Below are 22,842 nucleotides of genomic sequence, written 5' to 3'. Positions count from 1 at the left end.
GCTTCTTCCCTCCTCACTGTCCATAGGAAAGTCCTTCCTACCCCCATCCTGGGCGGTGGTCACAACGGACGCGAGTCTATCAGGGTGGGGAGCAGTTTTTCTCCACCACCGGGCTCAAGGTACGTGGACTCAGCAAGAGTCCACCCTTCAGATCAATGTTCTGGAAATCAGAGCAGTGTATCTTGCCCTACGAGCCTTCCAGCAGTGGCTAGAAGGCAAGCAGATCCGAATTCAGTCGGACAACTCCACAGCGGTGGCATACATCAACCACCAAGGAGGGACACGCAGTCGGCAAGCCTTCCAGGAAGTCCGGCGGATTCTGACGTGGGTGGAAGACACGGCATCCACCATATCCGCAGTTCACATCCCGGGCGTAGAAAACTGGGAAGCAGACTTCCTCAGTCGCCAGGGGATGGACGCAGGAGAATGGTCTCTTCACCCGGACGTGTTTCTGGAAATCTGTCGCCGCTGGGGGAGGCCGGACGTCGACCTAATGGCGTCCCGGCACAACAACAAGGTCCCGGCCTTCATGGCACGGTCTCACGATCTCAGAGCTCTAGCGGCGGACGCCTTAGTCCAAGATTGGTCGCAGTTCCGGCTGCCTTATGTGTTCCCACCTCTGGCGCTGTTGCCCAGAGTGCTACGCAAGATCAGGTCCGACTGCCGCCGCGCCATCCTCGTCGCTCCAGACTGGCCAAGGAGGTCGTGGTACCCGGATCTGTGGCATCTCACGGTAGGACAACGGTGGGCAATACCAGACCGACCAGACTTGCTGTCTCAAGGGCCGTTTTTCCATCAGAATTCTGCGGCCCTGAGCCTGACTGTGTGGCCATTGAGTCCTGGATCCTAGCGTCTACAGGATTATCTCAAGAGGTCATTGCCACCATGAGACAGGCTAGGAAACTAACCTCTGCTAAGATCTACCACAGGACGTGGAAGATATTCTTAGCTTGGTGCTCTGCTCAGGAAGTTTCTCCCTGGCCATTTGCTTTGCCTACTTTTCTTTCCTTCCTGCAATCCGGGTTGGAAAAAGGTCTGTCGCTCGGCTCCCTTAAGGGACAAGTCTCTGCGCTATCTGTATTTTTTCAGAAGCGCCTAGCACGACTCCCTCAGGTACGCACGTTCCTGCAAGGGGTTTGTCATATCGTCCCTCCTTACAAGCGGCCGTTAGAGCCCTGGGATCTGAACAGGGTTCTAATTGCTCTCCAGAAGCCGCCTTTCGAGCCTTTGAGGGATGTTTCCCTGTCTCGCCTTTCACAGAAAGTGGCCTTTCTAGTAGCGGTCACATCTCTTCGGAGAGTGTCCGAGCTAGCAGCACTGTCATGCAAATCCCCCTTCCTGGTGTTTCACCAGGACAAGGTGGTTCTGCGCCCGATTCCGGAGTTTCTTCCTAAGGTGGTATCCCCCTTTCATCTCAATCAGGATATCTCCTTACCTTCTTTGTGTCCTCGTCCAGTTCATCAATGTGAAAAGGATTTGCATTTGTTGGATCTGGTGAGAGCACTCAGAATCTACATTTCCCGCACGGCTCCTCTGCGCCGTTCGGATGCACTCTTTGTCCTTGTCGCCGGCCAGCGTAAAGGATCGCAAGCTTCCAAATCCACCCTGGCTCGGTGGATCAAGGAACCAATTCTTGAAGCCTACCGTTCTGCGGGGCTTCCGGTTCCCTCAGGGCTGAAGGCCCATTCTACCAGAGCTGTGGGTGCGTCCTGGGCATTACGGCACCAGGCTACGGCTCAGCAAGTGTGCCAGGCGGCTACTTGGTCGAGTCTGCACACTTTTTCCAAGCATTATCAGGTGCATACCTATGCTTCGGCGGACGCCAGCCTAGGTAGACAAGTCCTTCAGGCGGCAATTGCCCACCTGTAAAAAAGGGCCGTTTTTATGGCCCTATCACGAGGTATTATTTTACCCACCCAGGGATTGCTTTTGGACATCCCAATTGTCTGGGTCTCCCAATAGAGCGACAAAGAAGAAGGGAATTTTGTTTACTTACCGTAAATTCCTTTTCTTCTAGCTCTAATTGGGAGACCCAGCACCCGCCCCTGTTTTTTTGTATACACATGTTGTTCATGTTGAATGGTTTCAGTTCTCCGATATTCCTTCGGATTGAATTTGCTTAAACCAGTTTATTGGCTTTCCTCCTTCTTGCTTTTGCACTAAAACTGAGGAGCCCGTGATCCCACGGGGGGTGTATAGGCAGTAGGGGAGGGGCCTTACACTTTTAAGTGTAATACTTTGTGTGGCCTCCGGAGGCAGTAGCTATACACCAATTGTCTGGGTCTCCCAATTAGAGCTAGAAGAAAAGGAATTTACGGTAAGTAAACAAAATTCCCTTCTTTAGGATTTATGTGACTAAGCAAGACACATTTCAATCTAATATATAAAGCTGTGTGTGCGTGTGTGTGTGTGTGTGTGTGTGTGTATTTGTATGTAAATATGTGTATGTCCGGGATTGGCATCTGCACCGTCGCAGCTACAGCCACAAAATTTTGCACACTCACACTTCTGGACCCCAAGAGCTCATAGGCTATGTTTTGAGGGGAAATTTTAACCCCGCGCTTTACAGTTATTCACCAAAAAACCTGCCTCCATTAAAGCGAATGGAGCTGGGAGCCACAGTGCAGCCAGAAATGCAGAAGAACGTGCAGCCACGCCCTTATATGGAATGTTGGCATGTCACAATGCAGCCAGGGAAAGAGGCAGACATAGACAGGGTAAGAGACAGACACAAAGAGACAGACAAAGAGACAGACTGACAGGGAAAGAGACAGACATGGAAAGAGAGAGACAGGTTAAGAGACAGACAAAAAGACAGACACAGGGAAAGAGACAGGGAAAGTGACACAGATAGACAGACAGGGAAAGAGACAGATAGACAAAGAGATAGAAAACGAGACAGAGAGATATATATATAGAGGGGGAGACAGACAGAGAATGGGAGAGAAACTGAGAGAAACTGAGAGACAGTTAGTATCCCGGGCAGTGACGGGTGCTATGTTGTGAGGCAAAATTTTAACCCTACGCGTTCCAATTTACCAATCAATTTTGCCCCTATCTACATAATGGGGAAAAAGTGAAACGAAAAGTGTTGGGGGCAAATTGACAGCTGCCAGATGTGAACAAGGGGGACTTAAAGAATGAGAGCGATGGCGCCAAAGAGAATATACCGTACAGTTGCTAAGGTGGGGCCCCGACATGGGATACTCACCACACTCGGGGATATGAACACACACACAAAATGCGCCACACACTCCCACGTGCTTGAACACATATACCACTCTCAGCACACATTTCACCACACATACACCAACCTCGCCACATAATCGCTATAAAACACACACAAGTCTGGTATTATCCTTTAAAAATAAAAATCTAATTAATAAGCAGCCAAACTACAAGAACAACAAATGTACCATATAGGAAATACGGCAGCTGTCAGTCACATGACCGGTCTATTTTGTGTATGTGTGAGCTAATATATACTGTCAGGGGGGAGGGCTTTCTGTTGCCTGGAGATTTATCAGGCTGCCAATAGCAACCAATCACAGCTTAGCTTATATTTTCCTACAGTTAATTAATCTGAGCTCTGATTGGTTATTATAGGCAACAATTTAATAATTACATTTCTATCTATTTGTTTTGTGTTTTTTGTGTGCAGAATACATTTTTGTTAATACATTCTATTTTGTTAACAGCAGTTATTAACCCGGGCGAAGTCGGGTAGTACAGCTAGTATAGAATATATATGTAAACATGAGCAGTCATATCCAGACCTGTGCAATATCTCAGGAACATACAGACAAATCCTAAATCTAAGAAATGAAGGGGAAAATATATGCAGTCCCCTCATGTGTAAGGTTCATCTGCGAAGCATTGCAAAGGGCCTAATCTTTTTTTCATATTGTTTTTATCACATAGCTGCAAATTGTCTCTTCAGAGGAAGAGAACTTGAACTGTAGTGCAACCTTGGAAGTAGCTGCTCTGTGCAGCTGGCAGCGAGGCTGTGTGCGGCGGGCAGCGAGGCTGTGTGCGGCGGGCGGCGAGGCTGTGTGCGGCGGGCGGCGAGGCTGTGTGCGGCGGGCGGCGAGGCTGTGTGCGGCGGGCGGCGAGGCTGTGTGCAGCGGGCGCCGAGGCGGTGTGCGACGGGCGGCGAGGCTGTGTGCGGCGGGCAGCGAGGCACAGGCCATTCTGAAGATGTCGACGGTAAGGGCTTCAAATAATGGCGCCCAGGGTCGGCGTGTGCGCAGATATGTCGGCTCAAGCTCTCATCTGCGCACGCGTCGACTCTGGCCTCCATTTCTTTGAAGTCCGCACCGCCGACATCTTCAGAATAGCCAATGCTTCACTGCCCGCAGCAAGCCCCAGCACAGAGCAGCGCCAGCCCGCAGTGAGCATCTGGGCCCCCTTCTGCACCGCCTGCAGCATCGCATGCTCCAGCACCGCCCCTGCCTCCTGTGACCCCCGCTCCACCACCGCTGCCGCCCCCTCCAATAAGACACCACCGGATTATAAAACGGACCTCACATTTTTTTTTACCCTTTTTATCTCTAAATTTGGGGGTGCGTCTTATAAAATGAAAAATACGGTACTTACTACAGGGTATTTGCATATTTTGTTTTTATTTTAGGTATTGTACAATTTGTCTCTGTAAAGCCCGCTTTACACGCTACAATATATCTTACGATGTGTCGGCGGGATCACGTCGTAAGTGACGCACATCCGGCATCATTAGGTGCATTGTAGTGTGTGACAGGTACGTGCGATTGCGATTGAACGTTAAACCGTTCATCGCATGCACGTCGTTCAATTCCTAAAAATTGAATGTCAGATGGTGTGACACCCCGGGAACGATGAACAGATCTTACCTGCGTCCTGCGGCTCCCGCCGGCGATGCAGAAGGAAGGAGGTGGGCGGGATGTTTACGTCCCGCTCATCTTCGCCCCTCCGCTTCTATTGGCCGGCTGCCGCGTGACGTCGATGTGACGCCGAACGTCCCTCCCACTCCAGGAAGTGGACGTTCGCCGCCCACATCGAGGTCGTATGGAAGGTTGACGGGGGTTAATCGTTTGTGCGGCACATTCAACAAATTGAACGTGCCGCACATACTATGGGGGCGTTTACGATCGCATACGATATTGTATACGAAATAGTAACATGTAAAGCAGGCTTTATACTGTAATATAGAGATGTTCTAATACCAGACAGTAGGATATCTGTTTCTAGATTCATTTGAGGCAATATGCTTCATTACTTTTATAAGAAGGCTCATATATCAGAAAGACTCCGGCAAAGTAGTCATATGGAGCTGGCTAATGCTAACAAAAGTCTGACTTATTTGTTAATCAAATCTCTTTCTTTGTCGCTCCATTGGGAGACCCAGACAATTGGGTGTATAGCTTCTGCCTCCGGAGGCCACACAAAGTATTACACTTTAAAAAGTGTAACCCATCCCCTCTGCCTATACACCCTCCCGTGCATCACGGGCCCATCAGTCACATCACTTCGGAGAGTGTCTGAGCTAGCAGCGCTGTCATGCAAAGCCCCCTTCCTGGTGTTTCACCAGGATAAGGTGGTTCTGCGTCCGGTCCCGGAATTTCTCCATAAGGTGGTATCCCCTTTTCATCTCAATCAGGATATCTCCTTACCTTCTTTTTGCCCTCATCCAGTTCACCAATGTGAAAAGGATGTGCACTTGCTAGATCTGGTGAGAGCACTCCGGCTCTACATTTCTCGCACGGCGCCCCTGCGCCGTTCTGATGCGCTCTTTGTCCTTGTCGCTGGCCAGCGTAAGGGGTCGCAGGCTTCCAAGTCAACCTTGGCTCGGTGGATCAAGGAACCGATTCTTGAAGCCTACCGTTCTTCTGGGCTTACGATTCCTTCAGGGCTGAAAGCCCATTCTACCAGAGCCGTAGGTGCATCCTGGGCATTGCGGCACCAGGCTACGGCTCAGCAGGTGTGTCAGGCGGCTACCTGGTCGAGTCTGCACACTTTCACGAAACACTATCAGGTGCATGCCTATGCTTCGGCAGATGCCAGCCTAGGTAGGCGAGTCCTTCAGGCGGCGGTTGCCCACCTGTAAGAGGGGGCCGTTTTCGGCTCTTTTTATCGAGGTATTCTTTTACCCACCCAGGGACTGCTTTTGGACGTCCCAATTGTCTGGGTCTCCCAATGGAGCGACAAAGAAGAAGGGAATTTTGTTTACTTACCGTAAATTCCTTTTCTTCTAGCTCCTATTGGGAGACCCAGCACCCGCCCCTGTTCCCTTCGGGCTGTTGTTCTTTTGTGTACACATGTTGTTCATGTTGAATTGTTCTTTTGGTTCATGGTTTGCAGTTCTCCGAACATCCTTCGGATTGAATTTACCTTAGACCAATTTATAAGTTTCTTCCTTCCTGCTTTGGCACCAAAACTGATGGGCCCGTGATGCACGGGAGGGTGTATAGGCAGAGGGGAGGGGTTACACTTTTTAAAGTGTAATACTTTGTGTGGCCTCCGGAGGCAGAAGCTATCCACCCAATTGTCTGGGTCTCCCAATAGGAGCTAGAAGAAAAGGAATTTACGGTAAGTAAACAAAATTCCCTTCTTCCTTCTCATGTGTCACTGATCTATATTAATCTATTACCCACTCCCTTGTCACTAGTAGAAGTAAAGCTGAAATATTGTTACAGCCATGTTTATTTGATCTCTATGGCTCCCAATCATGCAGCATCCTACCAGACTAATGGAAATGCCATGAGCGCTGTTGTACGTTACGATGAGCGTCACAGTTTGACGCAAACGGACACGTGGTCATGTGATATGCAGTGCGCACACCCAATTAGTATGCTTTTATTCATTATGTTTGTGCTTGTAACTATAGAATAAAAGCGCCACACTGTTGTTAATGTATATGTAGGTGTGTGCCTAATATACAAGCAATATTCCAAATGCAAAATTCAGGTGCACGGTATGGCTGACCTCTGCTATTTGTATTTATAAAGAATTGTATGCAAAATAGAACTCTTTTCTCTCCCTCATTTGATCTCTCCCCACCCTAGTAGTCCAGAAAGGGTTTACCAACTTGCGTTTCGCCTAGCTTCTTCTAAGGGAAAGGTTGCTCATCACAATGAATGAAGGCATATGAATCAGGCACATTACATGACCACATGTCATTTTGGGTCTAGCAGGGCACGGATAAATGCCTTTACAGCACATAGGCCATATTACATTTTTCCTTTAGTCCTAAATGTTAAAGTTGCCTAGTTAGCTAGTTGCTAGTAGAACTACATTTCCCATCACCTTAAGACAACTTGTAAAGCATGTAATATCAGCCAAGTTGGTTATTCCTCAGATATAACTGGCAAATGACCCTAGTTCTTGACATAGTTTCAGACCACAGAGTTGGGAATCACCTTTATATACCTTTTATACCTTTACAGTCTTGAAATTAATTTAATAGTAGTTCAAAGGATACGGACACCTGAGGACATATCCTGGAAAGCTGGATGTAGAACTTATATAGATCATGTACTTTGTTTTCACAGAGCCAATGACGGATGTGTGTATGTGTACGACTTAGAACAAAACTGTCGAATACTGAAGGTACAACACCATCGTTACTCAAATCTTATTTCTGAACCTTTTCATCACGTTTTCCCTGTCCCCTCTTTTCATCCCGGTGCTCGGTTTTCGTTCTAATACTTTTTCCAAGTTTAAATTTTTCGGCTGCAATTTTTTTTCTGCTTCCTCCTAGATTGGTGCTCATGAGGATGATGTCAATGCTGTCTCATTTGCTGATGATAGCTGTCACATCTTGTATTCTGGAGGCGATGATGCTCTTTGTAAAGTTTGGGATCGTCGAACAATGCGCGAGGATGATGCCAAACCAGTGGGCCTCTTAGCTGGACACCAGGATGGTATCACATTCATTGACAGCAAGGTGAAAACAATGGAGTTAGGATATCATATGTTGCTTTGATATATTTTTTTTCTCATTTTGCTTCACACTGTGATCTGTATTACTTAGGGTTTTTTTATATTATCTTTTAACTTGAGTATTACATCTTTTGATCTCTGGTTTCTCACTCATTTTTTGCCAAATTGTCATCTCTGTGTCTTTTCCAGTTGCATATTTTGAAAGAACTTGTGCCAACGTTACTTGTCTTTTAATGTCTCCATCTTCTCTTCACTTCTCTTTTTCAGGTTTGGCAACTGTTTGTTCAATTTAATTTTTTTTCTGCATCCATAACAATATTTTTTTTTTCTAATCCCAGGGTGATGCAAGATATCTGCTTTCTAACTCAAAAGATCAAAGCATTAAGCTATGGGACATTCGTCGATTTTCAGGTCCAGAGGGGCTTGAGGCCTCGCGTAGAGCAATCACCCAACAGAACTGGGATTACAGGTGGCAACAAGTGCCCAAGAAAGGTGATTAACCCTCTTCAGTTAACCCCAAAGTGTTTATATTATTTTGCCTTTCTATTACATTTATTGCTTTGCATATTTTCAAGCTCTCAGGAAAAAGCGCCTTCCTGGGGACACATCTCTGATGACTTACCGTGGCCATGGTGTCCTGCACACTTTGATCAGGTGCCGCTTCTCACCTGCAAACAGCACTGGTCAGCAATATGTCTACAGTGGGTGCTCAACTGGCCGAGTTGTGGGTAAGTGAATGTATTAAGCAAAGGATAATGTAAAGCTATTCCAGAACACTAGAGAATGTATTGTTAATTAGCATGTTCTAACTTGTCATCTTCTCGTTTTCTTTTTTCAGTTTACGACTTGTTAACGGGTAAGATAGTGATGAAACTGGCCAATCATAAAGCCTGTGTGCGGGACGTAAGCTGGCATCCATGTGACAACAGGCTCGTGAGCAGCTCTGTGAGTGATCATACATGCGGTGTATTGGAATTATCATTCTAATCCTAACAGCAACAAGCCTTACCCACTGACTACATTTTTACTTTTTAACCATTTTTGGGAAATCATTATATATATATGATGGGTGAGCAGTATAGATGAGCAGATCTGTCAGAATTTGAAATAGTCTTTTCGCTCATATTTTCCGGGGAAATTCAATTTACAGAGAAATTATTCTGTGCGACTGTAATGAACCTTATTATCTGGTGTCTATCCAGACACCAGTGCATAAGAAACGTTCTAGTAAAATATCAAAAAAATCTTATGCTCACATGTCCGGCCTTCCCGTTCCTCACCATCATCCATTTAGGCGTTGTTGCATCTTCTGATTCCTGACTCTTGTGCTGAAATCCCCAGACCTCTCACACTGAGCACGGTTCTTGACTCTGATGAGTGAGGTTTTACGCAATCGTGCATAACGTCATGCTGTGCTCTGTGTCCTTGCTTGCGCATGTGCAGAAGCATCCCAAACCTCATCGGAGTCGGAATTCCAGGCTCAGAGTGAGAGGTCCGTGGATTTCAGTGATTACAGCAAGGATCAGAAGATACGGAGAGGACCATACTAGTGAATGTGAAGAGCTGCGGGTCCATAGAGATGAGCGGCAAGGTGAAAGGAAGGATGTTTATAATCTTTTCTTTATCGTTCCTTTGGGAGACCCATACCATGGGTGTTTAGCTTCTGCCTCCGGAGGACACACAAAGTACTACACTTAAAAGTGTAGCTCCTCCCTCTGAGCTTATACACCCCCTGGTAGCCAGTCCTAGCCAGTTTATTGCTTTGTGTCAGGAGGCATACATCCACACATGCATTCTCATCTGATTTGTTTGACTTTTGGAAAGAGTTTGAAGAAAAGCGGGTCCATGTCTGGACTCCCGGCATGTCCCTTCTCACCCCACTGTGTCGGCGGTGTTGTTAAGGTTGATTTACAAGGCTGCAGCCTTACATGCCGCACTCCTTCACCATCCCTTCTGGGCTCTGGCTTGAAGTGGGAGCCAGCACGGTCTCCATGCCTGGCAGGAGTCCGGTCTCCATCCACAGCCCCTTGAGGATTCTGTTGGACCGGAGCACTCATCCCCAGGGACATGGCCCTGCGTCTCAGCAGCTAAGTACCTGAGACGTTTATGTTGGGGGTCCCGGTTCTTTATTGTAAGGGGAGAGTATGCTGTATGTGATTGTTTTAACTTTTCCGGCGGATTCTCTAGCTTTTGCCTGAGAACCGCGCCGATGGTGCCTGCTTGTCGGCCTCGCCGCTTAAATTTAGGCCCTGACTTCGCCGGAGGCCTAGTTTCATTTTCCTGCCCTCGCATGTCACTCATGCAGAGGGACAGGTTCGGCTCCTCCCGGCGGCCGTTCTACACAGGGGAGGGACACTCCCCACTGCTGGGGCGTCCCTCCTTCCCTGCAGGTCTCTATAGCCCTCCAGTTCCCGCTCTTTTATAGGAACGCCCCCTAGTCATTTCTCAGGCAGAGTTCACTCTGCTCTGGGACATCCTGCATTCTGCATCTCTGCTGAGGTGCTGCGACTGGGGGACCGGGCTTCGGGATCTGGAGGGCACACAACACCGCGCTCAGCGGTCTGGTAAGCCACAGCCGGTCTCCGGTTGTGGACCTCTGTATACCAGCAGCATGTCTCACACAAGGAGCAAGGCCCAGTGGTCTCTCAGGCTGCTGCTGCACCTGTGATTGAACCCCCGGCCTGGGTAGAGTCCTTTCTTTATCGTTCCTATGGGAGACCCAAACCATGGGTGTATAGCTTCTGCCTCCGGAGGACACACAAAGTACTACACTCAAACGTGTAGCTCCTCCCTCCTAGCATATACACCCCCTGCTAGCCAGTCCTAGCCAGTTCAATGCTTTGTGTTTCAGGAGGTCACACGCACATGCATTCTCTGATTTTTGATTTTTTTCTTTGGATCAAAGATTTGGAAGAAAAGCGGGTCCAGTCTGGACTCCCGGCATGTCCCTTCTCACCCCACTGTGTCGGCGGTGCTGTTAAGGTTGATTTTCCAAGGCTGGAGCCTTCACATGCCGCGCTCCTTCAACACCCTCTGAGAGGCTCTGGTTTGAAGTGGGAGCCAACACGGTTCTCACTGCTTTGCAGGAGACCGGTCTCCATCCACAGCCCTGTTCAGGATCCTGTCGGACGGTGCGCTCATCCCCCAGGGACCTGGCACCTGCGTCTCACAAGCTAAGTACATGAGACGTTATTACCACAGAAAGTGGTCTTTCCAGGGGTCCTTTATACTTTATTTTGTGGGGAGAGTGTGTTTTATGTTTGTGTTAACATTTCCGGCCGGTTCTCCAGTTTTCACTGGAGAACCGCGCCGATGGTGCCTGCACGCCGGCCGCATGTTTAAATCTAGGCCCCGGCTTCGCCTGAGGCCTAGTTTCGGTTTCCACTGCCTCTGCTTGTCAGTCACGCAGAGAGACAGGATGGCTCCGCCCAGCGGCTGTGCAGCACAGGGAAGGGACACTCCTCACTGAGGAAGGATTCCCTCCCCTGTCTACCTCATTTGCCGCTCTCAGAGTAGGCCCCGCCCCCTCTCCTCGCTCCGGTCGCCATTTTCTCAGCGTTCTCTGTGCCTGCATAGGCACAGAGATTCCACATTGTGACAGGTGGGGGCCTGGGCTGAGGGACTGGGGGCACAAAAATGTCTATTAAACGGCCTAGCAGCCACAACCTCCGGTTTGTGCAGCTGCTTATTTTATCTGTTATATACTCTGCTGGGGGCCACTCTGGTCAGAGCCCCCACCTCTGCAGCATGTCTCACATCAGAGCAAAACTATGGGGAGATAAGGTATGCACACCAGTGACTATGTAAGGGGAATACATGGAATAGCAGAAACTGCTGTGTGAATACTGACTTGAAAAATCCAATAGCTATATGTAAAGTGAAAATGTGAAAAATGGAATCTGCATTACTGCCATGAACATATGAATCAAGAGAAATTTAGCTACTGAATTGATCAATGCAATAGAGCCCCAACACTACGCCAAAGTATTTCTCTACGTTGGGGTCCCTAGCTTATGTGTGTCCTCTCATGCAGTTAAAAAACTTACCGTGTATGGGAAGCTGAGACCCAGGCTATATATGCGTATGATATGGATTGGCAATAGGTGTGGTTGGGGAGGGTTCCCAAACGAAAAAATACTAACAATAAGGATAACGTTTGGAACACCATTCTAAGTCTGAACTGGGTGCAAAAACCTAAAAAAACATCACTATGGGGAGATAAGGTATGCACACCAGTGACTATGTAAGAGGAATACATGGAATAGCAGAAACTGCTGTGTGAATACTGACTTGAAAAATCCAATAGCTATATGTAAAGTGAAAATGTGAAAAATGGAATCTGCATTACTGCCATGAACATATGAATCAAGAGAAATTTAGCTACTGAATTGATCAATGCAATAGAGCCCCAACACTACGCCAAAGTATTTCTCTACGTTGGGGTCCCTAGCTTATGTGTGTCCTCTCATGCAGTTAAAAAACTTACCGTGTATGGGAAGCTGAGACCCAGGCTATATATGCGTATGATATGGATTGGCAATAGGTGTGGTTGGGGAGGGTTCCCAAACGAAAAAATACTAACAATAAGGATAACGTTTGGAACACCATTCTAAGTCTGAACTGGGTGCAAAAACCTAAAAAAACATCACTATGGGGAGATAAGGTATGCACACCAGTGACTATGTAAGGGGAATACATGGAATAGCAGAAACTGCTGTGTGAATACTGACTTGAAAAATCCAATAGCTATATGTAAAGTGAAAATGTGAAAAATGGAATCTGCATTACTGCCATGAACATATGAATCAAGAGAAATTTAGCTACTGAATTGATCAATGCAATAGAGCCCCAACACTACGCCAAAGTATTTCTCTACGTTGGGGTCCCTAGCTTATGTGTGTCCTCTCATGCAGTTAAAAAACTTACCGTGTATGGGAAGCTGAGACCCAGGCTATATATGCGTATGATATGGATTGGCAATAGGTGTGGTTGGGGAGGGTTCCCAAACGAAAAAATACTAACAATAAGGATAACGTTTGGAACACCATTCTAAGTCTGAACTGGGTGCAAAAACCTAAAAAAACATCACTATGGGGAGATAAGGTATTCACACCAGTGACTATGTAAGGGGAATACATGGAATAGCAGAAACTGCTGTGTGAATACTGACTTGAAAAATCCAATAGCTATATGTAAAGTGAAAATGTGAAAAATGGAATCTGCATTACTGCCATGAACATATGAATCAAGAGAAATTTAGCTACTGAATTGATCAATGCAATAGAGCCCCAACACTACGCCAAAGTATTTCTCTACGTTGGGGTCCCTAGCTTATGTGTGTCCTCTCATGCAGTTAAAAAACTTACCGTGTATGGGAAGCTGAGACCCAGGCTATATATGCGTATGATATGGATTGGCAATAGGTGTGGTTGGGGAGGGTTCCCAAACGAAAAAATACTAACAATAAGGATAACGTTTGGAACACCATTCTAAGTCTGAACTGGGTGCAAAAACCTAAAAAAACATCACTATGGGGAGATAAGGTATGCACACCAGTGACTATGTAAGGGGAATACATGGAATAGCAGAAACTGCTGTGTGAATACTGACTTGAAAAATCCAATAGCTATATGTAAAGTGAAAATGTGAAAAATGGAATCTGCATTACTGCCATGAACATATGAATCAAGAGAAATTTAGCTACTGAATTGATCAATGCAATAGAGCCCCAACACTACGCCAAAGTATTTCTCTACGTTGGGGTCCCTAGCTTATGTGTGTCCTCTCATGCAGTTACACAGTCACATCAGAGCAAGGCTGCAGGGCTGTTTTTAATTTGCAGTATGAAGACTCGTACGGCCTGTACCGAGCACATAGACACAGGAGACGCAGGGTCAGCCTGGAGGCTCATCAGTGGTCCCTCCAGCTGCTCCGGCTTCGGTGGCTGAACCCCCGGTTTGGGCAGAATCCGCTCTTTCCAGGGGATGACCGTCCCGGACTCTGCGGAGCATGCATTAGCCCCCTTCTCAGGGTGTTTCTGCTGCTACTCGCTCAGCAAAGCTCACGGAGGACTCTCCTTCTGGTCTCAGACCCCGTCCTCCTAAAATGGAGACGCAGGGTCCCCTGTCCTTCCCCGTCCCGCAGCTCTGATTCACGAGCTGACTCACTGGACGAGGAGGATGTCCCTACCAGGGGCTCGGACGCTACTTTATGTACCATTGATCTGTCCGAAGGTGACGCAGATGCTAATGATGGGATTGCGTCCATTATACTTGTACTGGACCTCCATCCGCCTGTATCAGGGGAGCACTCCCCGCTGGCAGAAAGGCATCAGTATACCTTAAACAGAACAAGGAGTGTGTTCCTTACCACTCTAGTTTTCAGCCCACTGTGTCCAGGCCCACAGCCTGTCCTGTCAGACCCCAAAGCGGAGTTCTGATGACTGTTTCTCCCTCCCACAAGTGGTGGTCAAGGAGTGAGCTAATTCGCCAAGGGTGGTCCCTCCAGTGTCTAGACTTTCAGCCCGGATAGTTGTATCAGTGGCTGACGGCACCTCTATAGGGATCCCACTGTACATTACTTTTGTACTGGACCTTAATCCGCCGGAGTTACCTTGCCTATGAGAACAAGGAGTGTGTTCCTTAACCACTCCAGTTTTTCAGGCCTCTGTGACCAAGCCCAGAGTCTGCTCTGACAGACGCTTCCCATGAAGCGTGGTTCTGATGACTGTTTCCCTTTCCACCAGTGGTGGTTAAGGAGTGGGCTCATTCACCAAGGGTGGCTCAGTCCGGGCCGTTATATCAGTGGCTGATGGCTCCTCATTTATAGTTTTGCTGTCCACCAGGTTGTCCTTCTGGCCAAATCTGTTTAGGGGCGGCAGGAGCTTCGTTCTCCTCAGCTTTATAGCAGTGCGGGCTTTCGTAGCCTCCTCTGCTTCTCTAGAGGAGATGCGTTCCCTCACAGGGACTCTATGCCCGAAATTGCTGCCTGAACTTCCAGATTCAGCCTTTTCATCCTATGCCATGTCTGCCATGCTGGAGACTCTCACCGCACCGCGGTGGCCTCGGCTACTTTCCTCGCTATCCGCAGGCTCCTGTGGCTTCGGAAGTGGAAGGCAGATGCTTCTATAGAAGTTCCTTGCTGGGCTCCCTTTTGTTGGGACCAGTCTTTCGAAAACAACTGAATGAAATTGTTAAGGAAGCTTTTGGCGGGAAGAGTTCTTCCATGCCACAATCCCAAATCAGGAAACATGTCCAGGGCAGGAATCAGCGGAGGTTTTCGTTCTTGCGTTCCTCCATCTGAGCGTTTTCTAAGCCCTCGGCCTCGTCCACTAGTTCGGCCAAGGATCGTAAAACCCAAATGGCGCTCGAAGCCGCGTCTTCAGAAACCGCAGGAGATGCTGCCACTAAGTCAGCTTCCTCCGGGCTATCTGGCCACGCCAGCAACGTCCTTGGTCGGTGGCAGGCTCTTCCACTTTGGCGACGTATGATTTTAACACGTCTCCGATCAGTGGGGGCGGGATTACTTCTCCATGGCTACAGGATAGAATTCTATCCACCCGCCAAACAGATTTTTTCTGTCAACTCCCCCCTGTTCCAAGTAATTGTACCGGTTCCCAATTGGGAACGGTTCTGAGATTCTGCTTAAATCTATTCCTAGTCCCCGTAGAGGGCAGGTACTTCCGACCTGGATCTCAAGCTTTTCAAGCATGTTCAGGTGCTGCGTTTTCACATGGAGTCTCGGTCTTGTTCCAGGTGTTTTCACCGGATCAATTGATAACCCAAGGACATTCCCTAGCATCCATCGACATCAGAGATGTCTATTTGCATGTGCCAATCGCAGCTTCTCACCAGCGTTGGCTACGTTTTGCAATCGGAGTGGTCCAATTCGTGGCTCTTCCCTTGGAGTTAGCCACGGCCCCTCGAGTACTCTCAAGGTTGGGGCAGCTGTGATTAGGGTCCTGCACCCCTAGAGGTTTGCAGTGATCTTTTGCCCTGAACGGCCTTCTTGTCGGGGCTTCATCCAGTGCAGACTCTTAGCAGAGTGCCTCGCTCACTCTCGCCACGCTAACCAATTCGGGTGGCTTGTCATTCTGTCCAAGACCACTCTGACTTCGAACCAGAAGTTCACGTACCCAGGGACGCAATTCGAGACTCTGTCGGCACTTGTGAAGCTGCCCTTAGTCAAACAGTAGTCCCTCTGCTGGCGGTCGACGTCGTTCCATCAGGCACCGAATACAGGTACTGGATCATATGGTGGCGTCAATGGAAGCGATTCCCTTGCCCAGTTTCTCCTCCTCGGAGGCTGGATATTTTCCGCTGTTGGAACAAGCGAACTTCCTCCTTCCACGGGGTGGTGGCTTCGCCACAGACCAGGGGCTCGTTTCAGTGGTGGCTTCGGCCACTCTGTCTCAGGGACGCTCCTTCCTGGCCCCGTCCCGGGTGATCCTCACCAGGATACTAGTCCATCCGACTGGGGAGCAGTGTTTCTCCACCACGGAGCGCAGGGCGCTTGGACTCTGTCCGAATCAGCCCTCTGGATCAATGTGCTGGAAATCAGAGCTGTGTTTCTAGCTCTCCTAGCCTTTCACCATCTGTTGGCGGCTGGGCACATTCGAGTCCAGTCAGACGACGTGACAGCGTTTACCTACATCAACCTCCAGGGCGGCACACTCAGCCGCCTGGTAATGTTGGAGGCTCAACGCATTCTTCAGTGGACGAAGGACTCCTAGTCCACCATATCCGCAGCCCACATCCCAGACGTGAAGACTGCGAGGCAGATTATCTCAGCTGTCCATCCGCGGTCCACGATCCTCAGGTTTTTGCGGCAGACGCACTGGTGCATGTTTGGTCCCAGCTTCGTCTGTCTTACGTGTTTCACCCTCTAGCTCTTGCCCAGAATCCTGCGCAAGATCAGTAAGGAGGGCCGTCGGGTCATTCTCATACTCCAGACTGGCCCAGGCAAGCTTAGTACCCTGACCTGCTCCATCTGTCCGTAGTGTTGCCAAGGCATCTTCCGGACCGTCCAGACCTTCTCTCAAAGGGTCCGTTTTTTTCCGCCAGAATTCTGGATTCTCAGATTGACGGCGTGGCTCTTGAGTCCTGGATCTTGACGATTTCTGGTATCCCTCCTGAAGTTATCTCCACTATGACTCGAGCTCCGAAGTGTCCTTGGCCTTTTGGCCTTGCCGACCCTCCTGTCCCTTCTACAGTCCGGTCTACAGCTTAGGACTATCCCTCTTTAAGGGACAGCTCTTGGCTCTGTCAGTGTGTGCCAGCGGCGTATCATCCGGCTGGCTCAGGTGCGCTCCTTCAAGGGCGCATCTCACATTATTCCGCCTTACCGGCGGCCTATGGAGCCCTGGGACCTTAATCCGGTCCTCACGGTTTCCGGAAACCCCCCTTTGAGCCTCTCAGGGAGGTTTCTTTGTTTCGTTTTTCACAGAAAGTGGTCTTTCTAGTGGCCATAATTTCCCTCAAGAGAGTCTCTGTTTTGGCTGCACTCTCTTCTGAGTCGCCCCCTTTTTTTGTTTTTTCATCAAGACAAGGTGGTCTCCGTCCGACTCCGGACTTTCTCCCTAAGGTGGTTGCTGCTTCCACCTTAACCGGGGCATTTTCCCTGCTTTCCTTTTGTCCGGCTCCTGTTCATCGCTTTGAAAAAGCGTTGCATATCCTGGATCTGGTGCGGGCGCTCCGGATCTTTGTGTCTCGCACCGCTGTTATTAGGCGGTGCACCTCTCTCTGGTGCTGACCACTAGTCAGCGTAGCGGTCTCTCGGCATCTACGCCGACCCTGGTTCGTCTTAGGTCGGCCATTTCCGATGCCTACCAGTGTACTCAAGTGCCTTCCCCGCCTGGGATCAGGGCACACTTGACCAGAGCTGTCGGTGCCTCTTGGGCTTTCAAGCACCAGGCTACGGCTCACCAGGTCTGTCAGACTGCCACTTGGATTAGTCTGCATACCTTTTCGAAGCACTACCCAATGCAGGCTCATGCTTCGGCAGACGCGGGCTTGGGCAGACGCTTTTTTCAGGCGGCTGTCGCCCATTTGTGAAGTTAGGTTTCGCCTACTTCTCAGTTTGTCTGTTTATTCCCACCCATGGACTGCTTTAGAACGTCCCATGGTTTGGGTCTCCCATAGGAACGATAAAGAAAAAGAGAATTTTGTTACTTACCGTAAATTCTTTTTCTTATAGTTCCGTCATGGGAGACCCAGCACCCTCCCTATTGCCTGTTGGCAGGTTTCTTGTTCCGTGTGTCTTCACCGGCTGTTGTTGTTGCAGACAGAGGTTCCGGTTGTTCCGGGTTTTACTCTGTCTCTACTTGTGGGTGGATGTCCTCCTTCAGCTTTTGCACTAAACTGGCTAGGACTGGCTAGCAGGGGGTGTATATGCTAGGAGGGAGGAGCTACACGTTTGAGTGTAGTACTTTGTGTGTCCTCCGGAGGCAGAAGCTATACACCCATGGTTTGGGTCTCCCATGACGGAACTATAAGAAAAAGAATTTACGGTAAGTAACAAAATTCTCTTTTTTCTAGGTCCATATCCCAGTCATTTGCTGAGTCCATGGGACTTTTGTCCAGGACTTTGATGAATATGCATCAGCCCCCCTCACAGGGTGCCTCTAATACTCTTGACAGAGGACTCCTATCCTCTGACCTCCGTCCATCAGAGCTCACGGAGGATTCATCATCTGATCCCAGACCCCGTCCTTCTAAGAGAAGGCGCAGGGTTTCCTCCCCCTCCCCATCCCACGGCTCTGTCAAGAGCTGACTCTCAAGATGAGGAGGATGCCCTCACTGGGGGCTCGGAGGCTATGTATCCCATCGATTTCTCTGAGGGTGACTCAGATCTTAGTGATTTGATTGCTTCTATTAATTCTGTGCTGGATCTCAATCCGCCAGTGTCAGAGGAGCAACTCTCTTTGACAGAAAAACATCAGTTTACCTCGCCTAAGAGAGTGAAGAGTGTGTTCTTTAACCACTCCAGTTTTCAGACCGCTGTGACCAAACCCAGGGCCTGCCCTGACAAACGCTTTCCAAAGCGTGGTTCTGATGACCGGTTTCCATTTCCACCTGAGGTGGTCAAGGAGTGGTCTCACTCCCCAAAGGTAGACCCTCCGGTGTCTAGGCTATCAGCCCGGACCGTTGTGTCGGTGGCTGACGGCACCTCACTTAAGGATTCCACTGACCGTCAGATTGACCTTCTGGCCAAATCTGTGTATGAAGCTGCGGGGGCCGCGTTTTCCCCGTCTTCTGCAGCAGTGTGGGCTCTCAAAGCCATCTCTGCTTCTCTAGAGGAGATGCATTCCCTCACCAAGGAATCTATGCCTGAGATGGTTACCTTAACTGCTCAGGCTTCAGCCTTTTCATCTTATGCCATGTCTGCCATGCTAGAGGCTGCTCACCGCACTGCGGTGGCTTCAGCTAATTCTCTTGTTATCCGCAGGATTTTGTGGCTTCGAGAGTGGAAGGCAGATGCTTCTTCCAAGAAGTTTCTTGCTGGGCTCCCTTTTGCTGGTTCACGGCTGTTTGGTGAACAGCTGGATGAAATCATTAAAGAAGCTACTGGCGGGAAGAGTACTTCCATGCCACAAACCAAGACCAGGAAACCCGCCCAGGGTAGGAATCAATCGAGGTTTCGTTCCTTTCGTTCCTCCAACTGGTCATCCTCTAAGCCTTCCGCCTCGTCCGCTAACTCAGCCAAGGATCAGAAATCCAACTGGCGCCCAAAAGCGCGTCCGCAGAAGACCGCAGGAGGTTCTGCCACTAAGGCAGCTTCCTCATGACTCTCGGCCCGCTCCAGCCACGTCCTTAGTCGGTGGCAGGCTCTCCCACTTTGGCGACGCTTGGTTAAAGCAAGTCTCCGATCAGTGGGTGAGAGACATCATATCTCACGGCTACAGGATAGAATTCTCTTCCAGCCCTCCAAACAGATTTTTTTCTCTCAACTCCCCCCTGCTCCAAGGCCGCCGCCTTCTCGCAGGCCGTGGCGTCCTTGCAGGCAAACGGAGTGATTGTCCCAGTTCCCACTCAGGAACGGTTCAGAGGTTTTTACTCAAATCTCTTCCTAGTTCAAAAAAAGGACGGTACCTTCCGGCCCATCCTGCATCTCAAGCTTCTCAACAAGCATGTCCGGGTGCGGCATTTTCGCATGGAGTCTCTGCGATCAGTCATTGCCTCTATGACCCAAGGGGAGTTCCTGGCGTCCATCGACATCAGAGATGCCTATCTACATGTGCCAATCGCAGTGTCACATCAGCGTTGGCTACGTTTTGCGATAGGAGAGGATCATTTCCAATTCGTGGCTCTCCCCTTCGGGTTAGCCACGGCCCCTCGGGTATTCACCAAGGTCATGGCGGCAGTGATTGCGGTCCTGCACCTCCAGGGGTTAGCAGTGCTTCCTTATCTGGACGACCTTCTGGTCAAGGGTACATCCAGCGCAGACTGTCAGCGGAGTGTTTCACTCACTCTCGCCACCCTAGCCCAATTCGGGTGGATTGTCAATCTTCCCAATTCCACTCTGACTCCGACCCAGAGTCTCACGTACCTAGGGATGCAGTTCGAGACTTTGCCAGCACTTGTGAAGTTGCCCTTAATCAAACAGCAGTCTCTCCAGCTAGCGGTGCGCTCTCTCCTGAGGCCCCGCCGTTATTCCCTCAGGCGCCTGATGCAGGTGCTGGGTCAAATGGTGGCCTCCATGCAGGCGGTTCCCTTTGCCCAGTTCCATCTGCGTCCTCTGCAGCTGGACATTCTCCGCTGTTGGGACAAGCGGCCTTCCTCCTTACAGAGGTTAGTGGCTCTGTCGCCACGGACCAGGAGCTCTCTTCAGTGGTGGCTTCGACCCCTCTCCCTGTCCCAGGGGCACTCCTTCCTGACTCCGTCCTGGGTGATTCTCACCACGGATGCTAGCCTTTCCGGCTGGGGAGCGGTACATCTCCACCACAGAGCACAGGGCACTTGGACTCCGTCCGAGTCAGCCCTTTCAATCAATGTGCTGGAAACCAGAGCTGCGCTTCTAGCTCTCCTAGCCTTTCACCACCTGTTGGCGGGCAGGCACATTCGAGTCCAGTCAGACAACGCGACAACGGTTGCCTACATCAATCACCAAGGCGGGACACGCAGCCGCCTGGCAATGTTGGAGGTCCAACGCATTGTTCAATGGGCGGAGGACTCCAAGTCCACCATATCCGCAGTCCACATCCCTGGCGTAGAAAACTGGGAGGCAGATTATCTCAGCCGTCAATCCGTGGACGGTGGCGAGTGGTCCCTGCACCCGGCAGTGTTTCAGTCAATCTGCCGCAAGTGGGGCACTCCAGACCTAATGGCATCCCGTCACAACAACAAGGTTCCGGTTTACGTGGCTCGCTCCCACGATCCTCAGGCCTTCGCCGCGGACGCTCTGGTTCAAGACTGGTCCCAGTTTCGTCTGTCCTACGTGTTTCCCCCTCTAGCTCTCTTGCCCAGAGTCCTGCGCAAGATCAGAATGGAGGGCCGTCGAGTCATCCTCATTGCACCAGACTGGCCCAGGTGAGCTTGGTATCCGGACCTGCTCCAACTGTCCGTGGAGATGCCGTGGCATCTTCCGGACCGTCCAGACCTGCTCTCGCAAGGTCCGTTTTTCCGCCCGAATTCTGCGGCACTCAAATTGACGGCGTGGCTCTTGAGTCCTGGATTTTGACGGCTTCTGGTATTCCTCCTGAAGTCATCTCCACTATGACTCGGGCCCGTAAGTCTTCCTCCGTCAAGATCTATCACAAGACTTGGAAAATTTTCCTGTCCTGGTGTCGCTCTTCCGGCCATTCTCCTTGGCCTTTCTCGTTGCCGACCCTTCTGTCTTTCTCGTTCCTTATGGGAGACCCAGACCATGGGTGTATAGCTTCTGCCTCCGGAGGACACACAAAGTACTACACTAAAAAGTGTAGCTCCTCCCTCCTAGCATATACACCCCCTGGATAACCAAATATAGCCAGTTCAATGCTTTTTGTTCAGGAGGCACACATCCACATTCATGCATTCTCATCTGATTTTCATTTTAAAGAGTTTGAAGAAAAGCGGGTCCAAGCCTGGACTCCCGGCATGTCCCTTCTCACCCCACTGTGTCGACGGTGTTGTTAAGGTTGATTTCAAGGCTGGAGCCTTACATGCCGCGCTCCTTCACCATCCCTCGGGCTCTGGCTTGAAGTGGGAGCCAGCACGGTTCTCACTGCTTTGCAGGAGACCGGTCTCCATCCGCAGCCCTTTCAGGACCCTGCCGGACGGAGCACTCATCCCTCAGGGACCTGGCCCTGCGTCTCACAAGCTAAGTATTGAGACGTTATTGTCAGGGGGGTCCCTTGTACTTTAATGTTGGGGAGAGTGTGTTTTGTAACCTTTGTGACATTTCCGGCCGGTTCTCCGGTTTTCACCAGAGAACCGCGCCGAGGGTGCCTGAGCGCCGGCCGCATTGTAAAATTTAGGCCCCGGCTTCGGCTGCGGCCTAGTTTCGTTTTCACTGCCCCTGCATGTCAGTCATGCAGAGGGACAGTGCGGCGCCGCCCACCGGCCGTTCAGCACAGGGGAGGACACTCCTCTCTGAGGAGAGGTTCCCCTCCCCTGTATATCCCCTTGGCCCTCCGGTTCCCGCTCTTGGACTAGGCCCCGCCCCCCCCTCCTCACTCCGGCGCCATTTTATCAGCGTTCTCACACTGATCGGCGCTGGCTGCTGCATCTCTGCAATCTGAAACCTGGATTCAGGATTCTGATACTACTTCCCCTGCTGCCATCTCTCATGGTGGTTTACACTTTTCCCATTCACCAAGACCTGGAAACAGACATGGTGGTGGAGTAGGCTTACTACTGTCCCCACAGTGCACTTTCCAGGTCATCCCCCCAGCTCCATCACTCTCATTCCCATCCTTTGAGGTCCACACCATCAGGCTCTTCCATC

The 22,842-nt window shown here is 50.0% G+C and overlaps 1 protein-coding gene across 2 annotated transcripts in view; it reads left to right on the top strand.

Moving 5' to 3' along the window:
- Positions 1-22,842, top strand: part of DCAF11 (DDB1 and CUL4 associated factor 11) — a 156,533-nt gene that overhangs the window by 123,459 nt on the left and 10,232 nt on the right. For both annotated transcript variants that reach the window (XM_075319090.1, XM_075319082.1), the window contains 5 exons: positions 7,527-7,584; positions 7,736-7,921; positions 8,256-8,409; positions 8,493-8,645; positions 8,756-8,862. In XM_075319090.1, coding sequence (XP_075175205.1) covers positions 7,527-7,584; positions 7,736-7,921; positions 8,256-8,409; positions 8,493-8,645; positions 8,756-8,862 — 658 coding nt within the window. The remainder of the gene's footprint in view (positions 1-7,526; positions 7,585-7,735; positions 7,922-8,255; positions 8,410-8,492; positions 8,646-8,755; positions 8,863-22,842) is intronic.

Source organism: Anomaloglossus baeobatrachus, chromosome 1 (assembly GCF_048569485.1).
Source record: "Anomaloglossus baeobatrachus isolate aAnoBae1 chromosome 1, aAnoBae1.hap1, whole genome shotgun sequence".
Taxonomy (NCBI): Eukaryota; Metazoa; Chordata; class Amphibia; order Anura; family Aromobatidae; genus Anomaloglossus; species Anomaloglossus baeobatrachus.
This window is presented reverse-complemented; position numbering and strand designations above follow the sequence as displayed.